At 39.6% G+C, this 16230-nt stretch overlaps 3 protein-coding genes across 7 annotated transcripts; 2 read left to right on the top strand and 1 right to left on the bottom strand.

The window, feature by feature from the left end:
- Window positions 1-701: 701 nt before the first annotated feature.
- Window positions 702-7080, bottom strand: anp32b (acidic (leucine-rich) nuclear phosphoprotein 32 family, member B). 4 transcript variants are annotated; one of them, XM_079278340.1, is made up of 7 exons: window positions 6409-7080; window positions 3956-4105; window positions 3746-3868; window positions 3041-3233; window positions 2719-2858; window positions 2561-2624; window positions 702-940 (listed from the first exon to the last, which is right to left on the bottom strand). In XM_079278340.1, exons 1-7 carry the CDS (start codon window positions 6460-6462, stop codon window positions 849-851), a joined length of 816 nt encoding a protein of 271 aa, XP_079134466.1. In that variant the 5' UTR covers window positions 6463-7080; the 3' UTR covers window positions 702-848. The 4 variants fall into 4 exon arrangements, with proteins under 4 accessions (XP_079134466.1, XP_079134464.1, XP_079134467.1 ...); XM_079278338.1 differs by having other exon boundaries at window positions 2734-2858; window positions 6409-6477; XM_079278341.1 differs by having other exon boundaries at window positions 705-937; window positions 6409-7073.
- A 1312-nt stretch (window positions 7081-8392) lies between these two features.
- hemgn (hemogen) lies at window positions 8393-10929 on the top strand. Of its 2 annotated transcripts, XM_079278343.1 has the most exons (5): window positions 8393-8649; window positions 8761-8835; window positions 9168-9258; window positions 9700-10313; window positions 10428-10929. In XM_079278343.1, exons 2-5 carry the CDS (start codon window positions 8772-8774, stop codon window positions 10538-10540), a joined length of 882 nt encoding a protein of 293 aa, XP_079134469.1. In that variant the 5' UTR covers window positions 8393-8649; window positions 8761-8771; the 3' UTR covers window positions 10541-10929. The 2 variants fall into 2 exon arrangements, with proteins under 2 accessions (XP_079134469.1, XP_079134470.1); XM_079278344.1 differs by lacking the exon at window positions 8393-8649 and having other exon boundaries at window positions 8734-8835; window positions 9168-9246.
- A 1557-nt stretch (window positions 10930-12486) lies between these two features.
- Window positions 12487-16134, top strand: trmo (tRNA methyltransferase O; the record flags this gene model as incomplete). The annotated part of the gene is made up of 6 exons (XM_079279262.1): window positions 12487-12575; window positions 12820-12971; window positions 13802-13976; window positions 14532-14689; window positions 14916-15464; window positions 15899-16134. 6 exons carry the CDS (start codon window positions 12487-12489, stop codon window positions 16132-16134), a joined length of 1359 nt encoding a protein of 452 aa, XP_079135388.1.
- Between the last annotated feature and the right edge of the window lie 96 nt (window positions 16135-16230).

Below are 16230 nucleotides of genomic sequence, written 5' to 3'. Positions count from 1 at the left end.
ATAGCTATTTCCATTGGCAAAAGAGTATTGTATCAAGGGAGACTCGTTAAAAAAAAATTAAAAACCTGTCTTTTATGACCAGACATAAAGCTTTTCTGTGGACTGTTATCTACAGTCACCATCATAATACACAGAATAACAGCAAGGGGTGGATGGTGGCCGGCATTTTGCCACTTTCCGTTAATTTCGGGACACCAAAAAAACAAGGCAGGAAGAGAGAAAAGCACAAAATGTTAACATTTTATTTACAAAGTTGTTTTTTTGTCATACAGAAAGTAAAAATGTAGCTACAACCTTGATTTGTGCAACAGGCGGCCACACTAAAAATCATGGCTCGCTGGTTGCACAGCTGCTATAGCAATAATTTTATTGGGAAAAATAAAAAGGAACAGAACTAAAATAATAAAAGACAATAAAATTGAGAAATAATAAACCCAACAACAAAAAAAATTATTCATCCAACGAAATATTAAAAGCACAGACCCAAAACTAGATACCAGTCCCAAAGTCCTCACACGGGAATACATAAAGAGGGATCGACAGTGAAATTGTGGAATGCTGAGTGCTGGGCTGCCTGAGAACCTCTGGGCTGTGGGGGTGGGTGAGGTGGAGGGTGGCTCTCAGTTCCATGATAGGGGGGGGGAGGGAAAAAAAAGGGTGTGGCAGCTCCACTCGGCCCGCCCATCCGGTACAGTCTTGCCCCATAAAAAGAGCTCAGAGCTGGGGGGGGGGGGGGGGGGGGGGGGTAGACATGGATGACAAAGGCGGTGTGAGTTGTAGGAGGGCGGACGTTCGGGTTTGTGGGAGAGGAAGGGTAACTCGGTAGGCTCTCGTTTTCAGTTTTGCTCTTAATCGTCGTCTTCATCGTCGTCGTCGTCCTCATCCTCTGGCTCTCGCTTTCTCTTCTCCCCTTTGCCAGCATCCGCTGCTTCCACTGCTTCTGGGGGCAAAGAGACTTCAATTTCAGCAAAACAGTGAAAATGTTATCATCCATTGCAGGCACGACAGCCACTCAGTCTAACCCTTTCATCATACAGGAAATACATAAATATATATACATATATACATATACACATATATATATATACACATACATACATGTATGTGTATATATATATATATATATACACATACATACATGTATGTGTATATATATATATATATATATACACATACATACATGTATGTGTATATGTGTATATATATATATATATATATATATACACATACATACATGTATGTGTATATGTGTATATATATATATATATATATATATATATATATATATATGTGTATATATATATATTTTGTTTTTTAACACATTCTACATATAATATAGTCTTTACGTGTTACACATTGTATACATACACAGGGTTCTTTACATGTATTCAGTGTTAATTGCCCTCCACTTTCAGCGTGATCAATCCTCTAGTAGGATCTTAGAGCGGGTGGGCAGTGCTTAAGAATGGTCACTGTCATGTTTTGCTGTCCCTACATGATATGATGTTACACCATGGGAGCTGAAAATAAACAGTGCCAGATATGCATCTTCAGTATTGACATTTTCCAGGATTTAACCGACCCTCCTGAGATGTTTTACACTGACGAGCTCGTCGTAAGTTTTTATGCCTGAAGATATATTAACATTCTCAAACCGTTTTTTATAATTGATCCAACTATATTATGTTATTTGACTTATATTATGAATGGTCAGTGATGGGCAATTGCTATGGAAGTCATTTGATAATGCCCTGTTCACGCTCCTGCACAGCTCCCTCAGTCAACACAACCACCAGCAGGTGTCATATCATTCCTGATATTCAGTTTTTATTAGTCATTATCAAGTGCACCCACATATGCACATGTACTTACCCTTCTATGCACGCATTGCTTTTATTTAAAGCTGCAGCTTATGTACAAAAATAACATTTTAAATCGAAAGGCCGCTGTCCTTTCTCAGCCATCCCGCCGTCCCATTAATAGCAAAGCGGCTTCATTTCCAAAACTGGATTTCAGCTGTTTCAGTACATTTGACAATTTATTTTCTTTACTTTAATAACATAACAAAAAAGGCAATATGGTACTATGTAGCATTATTTTGCACTTTTATTTTTTAATAATTAAGTAAGAGTACACACAAATATGACAAATTTGTGAAATATTTGACTCAAATCTTAAGGAGTAACTTAACAGTAAATGCACTTTTGACTCACTTTACAGTTCGTACATTTTGTATCCAGTCAGTTATATGCGCATCAGTGGATTACAGTCTCAGTCTGCAGTATTCAGTGTAATAGTTCAGTTCCTTTTTAATGAAGAAACGTCTGTCTAACCTAATCTGGCAGGATAACCAATGTCCCACCTCTCACATTAAAAACACAATCCAGATCTTGGCCTTGTGGAGGGTCTAGAGTTGTGATATGAAGAGAGATGGCCGGAGTGCCGTGTTGTACTTTTACTAACAGTTAACTGTGTTGAAATAAGTTAGCGGTGCTCTGGGGTTTGAATGCATTTTTGATATGTAAAGGGAAGGGTGTCCAACTATGGCAATGGTACATACCGTCTTCGTCCTCATCTTCTTCATCTTCATCATCTACTTCCGCATCCTGAGCAAAGTCTTCCTCCTTGGTAAACAAAAATGTTTTAAAAAGTTAACAGAAATAAAAATGAATCCAAATTCCTTGCAAAAATTATTTTCTGCCAAATAATTTCAATTACGTTTTTGGGGATTACCTCGTCTTCTCCGCTGACCTCATCGTCGTCTTCTTCTCCTTCTACCTCCTCTTCATCTTCCTCGTCGTCTTCTTCCTCATCAAAGTCCTCCTCCTCTCCGTCCTCATCTTCCTCCTCCTCTCCCTCTGCAATTACAAAAGCAACAATTTGAATCAAAAATGGAATCGTGCTGTAATCCAAGTCCAACATTAGCAGACTCCGTGCTCAAAGTGAGAGCGTTGTCATTTCATATTGATATATTTCCAGCTACTGTGGACTTAAGGATCGGTAAAGCAGGAAGACCTGAGATATTGGAAGAACTTCTCACCTTCATCTTCATCGTCATCGACGCCGTCGCCGTCCACCTCTCCGTCAGAGTCGGAGGCTTCCCTGTCCTCCATGTCGTAACCATCCAGGTAGGTGAGCTGTGGCAGCAGCTTGAACACACTCTCTCTGTAGTCATTCAGGTTTGTCACTTCACAGTTGAACAGGTCCAAACTTTTCAGGTGATCCAGCTTTTTCTGTTGATCACATTCAGTGAAGAACTGCGATGAGAAACTGCTGCATGTCATTTTAAGGGTTAAAGCAGATAGTTGCTGAAGTGTCTGTGAGGTTGGCTGCTACTATATGGGCTGTAAAATTTTTGTTCTTATACAAATTCCCATATAAGAATCATATTTGAAATGCATATACTGTAAGTGGATTTTGAATTTGTGCTAAACCCTTTGAAAGGTCAGTTGAAGTGTATGTTGACTAACAACTGAAAGTTTAAATATTTATATCCGCATATACAGAAAGATGTGCACAAATTAGAAATGCATATGTTATTTGTATGCTGTTGGTTGAGAACAGTTCATTACTGTAATCACATCTACATTAATATAGTTGTGTGCATGACAAGATTGTGTATAAATACGTGTGCTTTGTCTAATAATGAATTTGGCATTAACATGATATATAATATACACATTCTGTGTTCATGCAGATAGATATGTATGTTAGTGTTGTCTCTAACGTATCTCAAAACACATACCAACGGTTCCAATGTGCTAATGTCTTTCAATTTGTTGCCACTCAGGTTTAGATGCGTGAGGTTGGGTAGTTTCTCTGCTAAAACATCAAGGCCACCGCTGATTCTGTTGTCACTCAACTCCAGCTGAAAGACAGTAGAGAGACATATTATTCCAGCTGACATTTTGTCACAATTCAGCTTTTACATGGAGGTAAGAAGTCATTTTTTTACCTTTTTGAGTTTTCCTAGTTTGGGCAAGTTGGAGACTGACATTAAGCCAACATTTATCAAACTGAGGAACTCCAGGTTGACAAACTCAGCTGTGAGGCCTTCGATTTTTCCTTCAACTGATCGACAATTGTCAAGGACAAGTTCTCGTACCTGGAATACAGAAAGGTATAATACACCACATAAACAAATATCATCTCCAGTTTAATGCATTTAGTGAAACTACACTAACAATCTATTCTAGAAGGAAAAAATATTATATTTAATTTATAAAATATTTTACAACCTCTTTTCTGAAACAAAATAATGCCATTTTTTTAGGCAAAATCATCGAGAAAACAAGCTGACAGACAACATAACATTAGTTTGTGTTGTTGTTTAGGGAAATGGCCCTTTATTGTGTGTAAAATAATCTAAAATGTATTTTGTAGTTGCTGTGAAACATTACAAAACAAGCCTGAAGGCGGAGTTCATTTGAGTCGGTTAAAGCCAACACTGGTTGCGCAATTCAATGTTGGAGAAAAACGTTGCAAAAAAAGTTAGTGGCAAACGTCAAAGATCACGATTTCTGATGTAAAACACCAAAACGGTTCTTGTGTCTCCATCTAAAAACACGCGTGTATGCTCAATGTACCCGGGCATGACGGGTAATATACAGATTTCATTGACACGATGAAGAGCAAAGCGGTGGTTTCCCGTGGCCTGCTGATGCAGTCACTAATGACAAATGCAATGATTTTTAGTGTGCTACGTTAGCTCGCTACAGGCTAGCCGTTGCCCCTTTTAAACGCTGCCGTGCAGCAGAGGAGCAGTCTGTCTGCCCGCCATTAGCCAACCCAACAGCAACGGAAAGGATTGCGAATACACCCTTAGTACAGATTTTCTTGTTTTCGTTAAACCAGCTTTCATTTGGGAAGTGGAGTATTCCTTATCGTCGAGCGAAAGACCCATATTACCAGTTTGTTACAGGGTACATCGTCGTGTTCAGGTCGAAGGAAATATACTGGGAACGGAAATTTAGTAAAAAAAAAACAAAGATGGAGACGGTTCCTTTCTCCCAGAGCTTCAAAGACGACAGAATGACAACATGGCGATTCCTGAGATACAGTATGCAGTTCTCTGAACACTTCAATGGGCAAAAACAACTGCTTATAAAGAGTAATTATCGTTATTTACACGTTACCTAAGTTATTTTCCGGTGTTAAATCAGTTTTATTTTATGCATGAGTCGATGGGGAAACGCCGACCGTCGAGTTTTTGGCTGCCCACGCATGAAGCGCGGTGCACCGGATCTCCGTGTCATTCAAGGCTCGGTTAATGAAACCAATGGTCAACAAATTAATCAGTTTGGTTGCAAACAACGACACGTTTAGCTCTGCTTAACAACCATCGGACGAAAGAGTAGTTGTGTTTTGACAGTTTTTAAGTTTACAACTGGATATATTTTGTTGTCTTTGTACAGTGGGGGTAATGTGGCGGGAACAAAAACACTAAGTTAGATGGCTGTTGTCTGGATGACTGTATCATCACTATACTTTATTAAATAAGTGCAGTATTGCGATGAAAGGGTAACGTTAACGTAGCTGCTAAACAAGCGTGTAAGCTATTTTTGGGGGAATAAATTGCTGCACACCCTTTGGAAACTTACGAATCGCAGCGTGTCTTTAAAACAACCCACGGTCACACGAATAGGTATTTGCTAGTTTGTGTCAATTTCAACTGGCTTATTGTAACAGTGGCTCAATGTTAAGTGATCAACGTATATGGATGACTCGTGAATCAAGTGACTTTTTTTTTTTTTGTTGTCGCTGCTGAATCGGACCATTTGATATTAACGTACTCTCCGGGAATTTAAAGACGTAACTCGTGATGGCCGATGGCCCGTTTACATGTAACAAAAACTCATTTTGTAGCACGGACGCCTTTGGAGTTGTAAAGAGCATTTGTAACGAAAAAAAGCGCCCCATTTTTAGCAGTTATGCTAGCAGCAAACATGGCTTCCAAGGTCTGTATGAAATGTACCGCTCTGTGAATGCCAACCGCGGCGCAGGATGCAAATCTCCTAATATATCAGCGTAAAAAGAAGTTTACTAATTGTGGTACAACCGGGGGAGTCCTTCTGAACCGTGTGCACCACTGGACAAGGAGGCTGCGAAACGGTTAAAGCACCGCAATAATGCCAGCGAGCGAAATAATCGCCGTTTCAAAGTAACGATTGAATAACGTTCATAGCTTTTCTCCTCTCGTTGCCCCTATACGCCCAATCCAGAGCGGTATAAAGGATTAAGCTTGTTGTGCGAGTGTTTTCCGCCCCATTATAAACCAGAAAACATCATCTAAAGCCCATGTGGTCACCATTACGTTAGCCACACAGGTCACTCGCAAAGCAGAAAAAGTAGCTAGCAAAGGCTAGCCAGAAAACTAAGGGTTGGTTTTTAAAAAAAAGCACGACTCACATCAGACGGTGTCCTGTTTCTTAGCTCCAAGTGGATCCTCTTTTTCATGTCCATCTTGCCCTATGAAAGTGAAACTTTTCTCTCTTGGGTTTTGGTGGGATCTTCAGTCCAAAGGCAGAGATGCCCTAATGGAGGGAGAATATAGGGCTGTATAATGAACTGAGCCAAACGCTAAGTTAGTCGGAGAGAGGAGAAACCATGGAGGGAAACGGGACTGAAACAAAATATATGCTCAACAGCGCCATCTGCGTCCAGAAACGCCCATCGCCTCTATGAAAGGCATTGCAGTCACAAAACATGACGCTGCCCCGAAACAGTGCTCTGGTGCAATTTATTTCTGCAAGGAAAATGCTGTATGTTTAGTGGAGTATAGTTTTTTTTTGTCTTTAAAGCCAATTTCATTAAATGAAGGAAATCAGCATTATGGGCACAGTTTACTGAGAGTACCATTCAACCAATTAGACGTCGATAAAGTAGGTCATATGGTCAACTTTGTTTATCTGCCTAATTTACAGTTTCATGGCTGGACAACATCCCCATGTTGATGTATTACTCGTTATAGTGTTGTGGTTTCACATTGAATGAGTGAACAAGGCGAATATCTAACATAAATAAATCCTGCTTTGATTAGTATGCAAACCTGTTGCCTTCCTTTGTTTGGCAAATGCATGATTGTAATTGTAGCCCAGACAGTGATGACTGTATGCTCCTTGTGACCATTTTGATCAATAAAGTGCAGAATGGATAACTTGTGTTGTACTTTTGGTTCATAAGTTCCTGTAGCCGGTGAGACACACGGCGAGAGAGGAGGGGTGTGTTTGGTTTGCAGTAAAGAGAGCATTGTATATGCACATGGGTGAGGAGGGCAACCCCCCCCCCCCCCCCCCCCATACTACACCCCCCTTTACTTCCGGAGACACCAGACCCCTCAAGTAGAAGTCTACTGAGTAGGAGTTGTTGCCCTTTATACATTAAAATATGAATCCCAAATTATACTCTGCATTTTTGTAGGATTATTGATACAATTCTTAGCTTAATTAGTCGAATAGTAAATATGTATCACAAATAAGCATAGGATCCAGGCTACAATGTTGTGTTTCCACTATATCTACAGGGTGCAATATCCAAACAGTCTTTGGCCTTGTGTAAGTTATTTGTTCAGACTGTTTTTAAATCAGTGTTTAATATAGTAGAAAATGTACACCAGAAGATGGCACTGTACTGTCTGCTTTCACATTCTTCACATTTAAATGGCATTGTCCAACAGTATAGGGCTGTGTGTGAGTGACAACCATTACTGCATGTGGTTGTAATGCTGATAATAATCTGTAATTTGGAAAAGATGTGCACACATGGAAGGAGTCCAGTCGTGTGTCTGTTATCAGCTGAAGAGTTAACTGCAGCCTGTGCTCTTTTTAAACAGCTGGAAGTTGACCGTGATACTGAAGGTACTGCTAAATGTTCAAGGTAGTTTAAATGAGTGAACCAAGGGACCCTCAACATTTCCCCTACAGTGCTGGAGGCAATTGGCAGCCGAGTGTTATTTACTCTGCAGGACAGCTTCTTTCTCTGAGTGGCTCAAACACACGCATCAATGTGCTGGGAGAAGATTGAGAACACGCCCCAACTGAGCAGCTCTCCATCTGTGAGATAAGATGGGTATGCCTCCACTCCGGTTGAAGACAGGATTTCTTGCTTGATGTCGGGCTGTCTAGTGGCTTTTCAACACAGCAGTCTACCCAAAGTACTTCATGATATATTGCTATATTAGAAAAAAGACAGTTTTTAATATGTTTATTGGTGATTATTATTATTTGTGCAAAAAGAAACACGCAGGGATGTGGAATATTGGCTCATTTATTTCCTATTCAGAACTGTGCAACTGTTTTGTGCCTGCCAACGATATTAGGTCATTTAGACATTGAATGATTGTCTATATAAATTCAATCACAATATGCTTTTGCCACAGCTTCACTATCAGCTGCTGGCTTGCACATAAACATGCACGCAAAACTGAATTTATTTTTATGTTCTAGTTTAATTCAGACAACATTTTAGTCTAATAAGCCTAATACTTTATTATTTCCCCCTCTACTTCATACATATTGTATCCCTATCACACACTACATGTCACACAACTTGCTCCAGTCATTTTTCTCTCTCTCTGTCAAAGCTGTGCCAACTCCACCAGCTTTACAAATACGATAAGACCAAAGCTGCAAGAACTCTTCCAGCACTACGGTAATGGTTAACCAGATAATTCATTTAGGGGTGGGAAAAGAAAACAGTCAGAAGTTATTCTGTCTTCATTTCTGTGCTCGCCCGCCTTCAATGAGTTGAATTCATTCATAGCAGGACTCAGAATGGAGGAGACGTTGCAGCAAGAGAAAGAAGTGTTGGAATATAAAAATTTGAATGAAGACCAAGGTAACTTTTACGATTTACTTCTCTTCTTTTTGAAATTAAGTCTATATTTCAGTATTTCCACACTAGAAAGTTGAGTGTGCCAGTTATTCATTTGCATACTGTGTGATACACTTTAATCAACAGCTAAGCTACTGTTAATACTCTTTCTATGTTTTTAAACCCAAGTGTGGAAATGTTTGAGTCGAGCCCGTGTGAAGCTGAAAGAAAAACAGTCTCTGAACCACATCTTTATACGCCATCAGTCACCCGCCACATTCTCTGGTCATGCATAAAAAATACTGCTCTTTGGTTTCATGCTTTCATGCTGCCCTCGTTGTTTCTCTGTTTCACAGGTGGAATCCGTCGCCGATTGCGGGACAGGGATCTTCTCAGGAAGAGAAAAGCTGAAGCAGAAGAAAAGGAGACTAACCAGTGGGTTTTTGGGTAAATTTAAAGAAAGGATTAGCCAATGTTATAGTGCAGTGACCTTACAGCTATCTTTATTTGGAGTAACCATTATAGGTTTAGCAGTGCAGACAAAATCTACAGTACAACCCAGTAATGATACAGTCCATCATCGTTTTAATGCCATGGAGAGAACAAACGTTAGCATCAGAAATGTTTAACAAGGCTTTATTAACAAAACTGCCTTCTATATAACACGATACTTCACAATGCAAGGTTACATCATTATCAGCACTCCAGCTGCTTATCATTCCTCTGCCTTATATTGAATATGGAGCAAGAGGAAACCAAAGGTTGCTCTTGTGTTTCTATTGACGCCCCAGATCCAGGTCAAGGACTTTGTACTATTAGCTTTGCAAAAGTATCACAGAAAGCTGTATTAATGCCAGGAGGTTGATTGAATTTGTTGAACTCTCTCAGGGTGGAGAGTCAGAGGAAAAGACCCAGGGCTGAGAGTGGCACAAAGAGGAGAGGGAGGCCCAGGAAGAGCGAGCCCACGCCGGAGATCTCTGTCATTCAGGAGGAGGCAGCAGTGCCTCAGGAAGCTCCTGCGGTGGTGGTCCCTGAACCTGCTGAGGTCATCCCAGATCAAACACCAGGCTCTCGATCCCCTTTACTTGCTGTGGAATCACAACCTTCATCTGTCCCTGCTGCCCCTGCACCTCGGCCACTGCTTGGATCCATCCAAAGCCCCGTCTTTGCTCCTACTCTGACTTCTCCAGCACTAGTTAACCCGACTCCAGCGCTTTTTTCATTCTCACCTCCTGGTCCATCTCCCGTCAAAGTTCTAGATACGGCTTCAGTCCCTGTTCAAGATTCAGCTCTGGCTCCAGATGCTGTCCCAGTCCCAGTCCCAGTCCTGACTCAAGCCCCTGTTCCAACTGAAGCACCTGGTCCTGCTGCAGCTCTTCCTCAGGTGGAGACCCTTTCCGCAGAGTTACAAGGCAGGGAGGCCCTTGACCAGATCCTGATTAAGGACTTGGGCCCAGATGAGAATGACTTCTCTGCATTTCCAGAAAAAAGAGCCGATGGAGGTATTTAAGAGGAAAATTAGACAGCAAGGAGAATGAATGGTGTGGATTACATTACCTATTGTTGAAGAGTTTTCATTTTGTCCTGATATGAATTGTATCCTGTCTTTTTTTTAGATTTGATTGGGACATCGTCGATCAACGTACCTGAACAAAACGAAATATTCTCAATTCCAACCTTGTCCCCGACACCCCCTCCACAAAAATATTTCCCAGGAAATGTATTGTAATTTTCTAAAACACACTTTTCAGATACTGCCTCGGCTCAGACTTGCTTCTTTTCCGATCACAGTTTGTATCCGAGTGTTATTTTAGTTAGTGTGCAGCCTGTTGGTTAAAGAGAACAAACATACTGAGCATATGTATTGCTTATTTGACAAATGTATCAATTCAAAACAAACATGTATGCTTATTTATTCTGGTTTGTTCTTCACTGCGAAGCTCATTCATTATTTTTTTGTATTTTGTATTCGGTGAACAGCAAATTTTCCTTGCTTTTATTCAAGAGTAAAGGGTATAAAATCACTGGGGATGATGTATTTGTAATTATGGATTTATTTTATATAATTTTGTAAAAAGTTGTTATTCACCTCATAAAATACACTGCTTACAATCATCTGACTGTGGTTATAATTGTCTTTATTATTATGTTAGAAATGATAAATGATACATTGATACAATATATTATATTGTTTTTTTGTACAGGCTCTTATGAAAGTGTCATGGATTTATTTGGATTTATTCAAATTATTGATTTTAAACAAATTTCAAGAATTTGTCATATTTTTTCACTTCGATGGAGAAATTAAATTACAGCGAAAATGTTACAAACATCCTACTCGAACAATACTCTACCCTATCTGATAAATGCAAAAAGTACATTTCATTATTGCTTACAGTGTGAACATACAGAGGTGGAGGATATTTGGATCCTACAGTAACTATAATGTAAAAATACTCCATTGCAACTCAAAGTCCTGCATTCAAAATGAATGAAAAATAAAAGTGTTCATTTTGCAGCAGAATGGCCCCGTCAGTGTAATATTATTATACATAATATTATTTGAATATCATTACTGATGCATATACATAGGCAGGGTTTTAATGTTGTAGCTAGCGAGGTGGAGCCAATGCAACTACTTTATTCTGCTTAATTTATAACAATACACTGTATTATAAGATGATCTTTTCTTTTATATGTTACATTTTAATCTGTAAACAAGCTGTCAGATAAAAGCAGAACAATATTTACGTCTGATATGTAGTATAGTTAGTGTAATACTCAAAGCAGCACTGACTATCCTGTACGATTTTCGGTTGGTTATTCAATTCAATACAATTTATTTTGTGCAGCCCAAAATCACAAATTTACCTCAGAGGGCTTTACAATCTGTAGGCTACACATTCTCGCATCGGAACCGGAAAAAACGGAAAAAACGGAAAAACGCTCCCAGGATGGACAGAAGTGCAATAGATGTAATGTTTATGCTGTAAGATAACAGAGTTACAACACATTCAATTAATATGACAGAAATTATTCATATAATGAAAGTAGTAAGCAGAATAATGATGGAAAAAGTACGACTACTAATAATAACATAACATTACGAATAGTAATATTCGTTCTGTATTCATTAATAAAGCTTATTTAAAAAAATAATAAAAGAAAACGAGGAGGGTGACATTACTCTTGGCTGACCTCTGCTGATATAAAACATGCAGTGGAACCAGCATGTGATGTTTGGTCATGTCGGCTATATTTGAAGAAACTGATGTATTTTTATATAAATTGATTACAAAAATACTGTGCTGTAAAAAACAATAGAAATAAAAGAACAATTAAACATGCAGTGGGCTGCAAAACTGGTGCAAATGTATCAATGACTTCTGCAACATTAATACGTAATTGACATATGTTTGCTGCAAGTCGAGTTTTCTACCTACATTTACATTACAATATACCCAATGTACGGTATCCATAAGCAGTAAATTCCCCTGCTCAGATGATCCGGTATGCTGTCACCTGGAACACTCCTGGTTGGCCAACAGGAAGTCAAACGCGTGCTTCCGCATTGACAAACTCCCACGTGTTTCATGAGCGGTTTGTTGCTGTTTAGCCAGCTAGCTGAAAGCTAACTGATTCTGTTCTTTTTGTCCTCCTTTATATTTGAGTAAGATGAGTCCTCTGTGTGACTGCTGCGGCGAGCATGTTAATAAACTGAATCAGCAGATTTCCGTGATGAGAAAGGAAATCAAGAACTTGAGGTAGAGGGTCCATTTACTAACAGCTGTAACTAACTTTATATATGTCTCTCTTCAGACATGGTGTTAATAAACGTTTTGGCTGTCATCTTCTTGAGACGTGTTATTGATATACACCGCTACTTTATCTTTAAAAATCAAGTTGTATTGCATTTCCTTGTGTTTCCTTGCTCACATGCCATTAATTACATTGTATTTGTTTGTCTTTTGACATGGCATTTACTTTTATCTGATTCTTTTTTGACAGGCAGATGTTGGACAGTGCGGTTCGAGGTCATCGCAAACACATGATATCTATTCAGTCTGCTGTGTCAAAGATTGGACTCTGTGAACCTGATAAAGACCAGACACCACCACCGTCTGCACCAGCAGCATCCCCACAGGCTGCACTAGAGCAAGGTGAATACCATTAGTACAACTGCAAAGTCAACCACAATAAATAAAGAGAAATACAAGTTGTTTTTTCAGAATTTCCTCAGAAAAACATCGACACTATGTCCGGATTTATTATCGCATATACTCAGCATATATCGCATATATATCAGATAAGAAACATTAAAACTTGCTTCGTCCCAAAGGATTTTCTGTTTTTATCGTAAAATAAATATATATGTAAACATTTTTTGTCATGATCTATTCGTCTGTTATTATTGGGATGAGTGTTAAGTGATTAGTACACCAGGATTGATGATCTCGATTAGCGACATCATCACTTTGCTTTTTTTTTTTGTCAGTCCAAAATCTGAAAATATTCAATTTGCAGTGATACGAATCAGAGAAATGCAGCAAATCTGATAGTTTTTATGGCAGTTTTGACATATTTGATAACAAATGGCACAGAAATAAGATGGGAATTGAAAAAGTGGAGCAGTTGTAGTGGAAAGCAGGAAAGAGTGCCAAAATGAAATATCAATAAAGGTGCAAGTATATAAATATCAATAAAGAGATATCCAAAATTCTAAATATATAAATTACCTAAAAAATAAACAAGGTTAATGGTACGCCTGCTTCTTGGTAAGTTGCACAAAGACAATGACTGAGATGTAGATGTCTAGTTCAGTAATACTACAAGTAGAGAAAAAAACCCTCACGTACAATAAATGAATGGTTACTGGTTACTATGTTGTACATAAGCAGTAAACAAAATTGTAAGAAAAGATGCGCTTGTGTTACACATTTATAAAAATGTTATAAATTGAAACAATGTTGTTATCTCTGTAACGCTCCAGGAAACATCCAGACACTCCCGATTGGTTACATCACTTCCTGTTTCTCTGTGAAGAATGGGACACCCAGACAGCCCACCATTTGTGGCCCCTCAAGGGCCGAACTGCGCATCCAGCAGAGTGTCTTCAATAACCCTGAGCACGCTCTGGTGGGTCTGGAGCAATACTCCCATGTCTGGTAGGTCTCATGCATGTGTTTATACTGTATATCTTTCAAAGTCCAGTCTGTTGAAGCGCTGTAAGTTTGGAGTGCGGATTTTTGAGGTGTGCCTCGACACTTTATTTAATTTGGACCTTCGGGAGTTACATATGCAGTTGGTATTAAAAGTCTATATAAAGGCATTCCATTTTATGGTTTGATTGCATCAAAGCACACTGGTTAAAATGCATTTTTAATGGAGCCATTTGAGTCCAATGCTACTGACTTTTCCTTGCTTGAATGAGTTGTCCTTTCACCTGTTTAATAAGAGCGTATGAAGCCATATCAGACTGGTGTTAACGCTGTATAAATAAACTTAGTTGGCACTATTGGCGATATTTAGTAGCTTTTTTATTCCTCTGACAGAAGCAGTCTACGTTTTTGGTTGTCTGCCGATTTATTGCTTGAGATTTATTTTCCCATTTTGTATTATGTTCTTCTGCCAATTTCAACAAAAACGCATCTGCACACATACAGACTTTGTGTATCCTCTGTTTATTTCATATGTGTGTTTTTCCCATTTGGTCTCTTCAGGATCATCTTTCTCTTTCACAAAAATGGGCACTTGAGTTACAAAGCCAAAGTGAAGCCTCCTCGACTCAACGGTCAGAGAGTTGGTGTGTACTCGACACGCAGTCCCCACCGACCAAATGCCTTAGGCCTAACTCTAGCTAGACTTGATAGAATAGTAGGTGAGTGTGATTAACAAAAATGTGTCTTCAATTGTTGATTGCGTGCAAAATGCGTGTTTGTGTCTTTGTGAGGACCTATGTACATATTTGGTGTCAAATCTTAATGCTAGACGACACTAATGTATCGATCATATTTTTTCCTGCGTGCACTTTATTTAAATATACAACAAGTCTAAATGTTCAGCTGTCAAATTGAACCTGCTGCTGTCCTATCTTTATTTTGTAGGGGATACAATACATCTTTCAAACATTGACATGATTGCTGGAACCCCAGTGCTGGACGTCAAACCCTACATCCCAGAGTACGACAACCCCGACTCCAGGATGAGCTCAGATGAGACAACAGATATATTAAACCTACAAAAAGACTGTGATGATCAGTCAGGCCTAAAACTGGAAAGGAGTGATGATGATGACTTTTGTTGTTTCCTCTCAACAGACAAATCTGAAGCTGATATTTCAGTCACAGATTCCTCTCAGTTAGTCAGTGCTCAGTTTTCGCTCCACAAAGATCTAAACGACGTGCTGGAGGAGGTCGAGGCCTATGTGACCCAAAGGGACCTTTGCCGGCTGACTTGTGCAAGAGAGGATGAAGTTTCACACTCTCCCAAAACCAAACCACCAGATGCCACTGTGGACCACCCTTGCTACGGAGAGGAGGCCTACAGTACCATTGCTGGCTGGATCAGACAGCCTCCTGTTAGCAGTTTGGAGGTGCGCTTCACTCCTCAGGCTGAGAGGGAGTTAGCAGACTTCCTTCCCAAACATCTGTCAGGTAAACCGAACTTCCAGGTAATAGGGTGATGTTGTGGTTTTGTCCACAAGAGGGTGCTGTTGTGAAAGAGATGAATATGAAAACAGTCATTCAGAATCTGCTTTGTTGGCCAAGTTTGTGTTCACACATTCATGCTCACAATGACCTTACAGACAACAATTTACAGGAAGATAGAAAAAGACAAACAACTGAAATCAAGGACGACAAAGCTGAACAAAACCATCAACAATAACAACTAGTATTTAGATAAAAGGAGGTGAAAAAATGGGTGTGAAACGCATGGTTCTGCACGGTATATGCATGTATACATGTCTATTTACAGTATATACAGCTTGCAGGATTAATATTCAAAAATAATGGATGCATGATGATTTGTGTGATAAAAGAGTGTTGCCATTGGAGAAAAAAACTCGACCAACCCACATGTCACACAGGGCCTTCTGAAAGTGACAGACCCAGGTTCAAGTTCCTTCGCAGTCCAGAGGAAGCTGCTGCCGCTATCAGAGGGGTGCTGTCAGCAGACCCACGGTCAGTCTACAGGAGGACACGCTGCAGAGACAGACTCTTCTTCTTCACCCTGGACACGGCTGACATCACCTGCTGGTTTGGACAAGGCTTTGCTGAGGTACTGCAGGTCCGACCTGTGGAGCAACACATTGCTTCAATGTGAGAACCCCTTTCAGGGAAAGCTTCACAGCCTGTCAAATGGGCCTCATCTCAACATTTCCAGGTACTTTCTATCCTGACAAATGTTTAGACCTTCTAA

Source organism: Melanostigma gelatinosum (assembly GCF_949748355.1).
Source record: "Melanostigma gelatinosum genome assembly, chromosome: 11".
Lineage (NCBI taxonomy): Eukaryota > Metazoa > Chordata > Actinopteri > Perciformes > Zoarcidae > Melanostigma > Melanostigma gelatinosum.
This window is presented reverse-complemented; position numbering and strand designations above follow the sequence as displayed.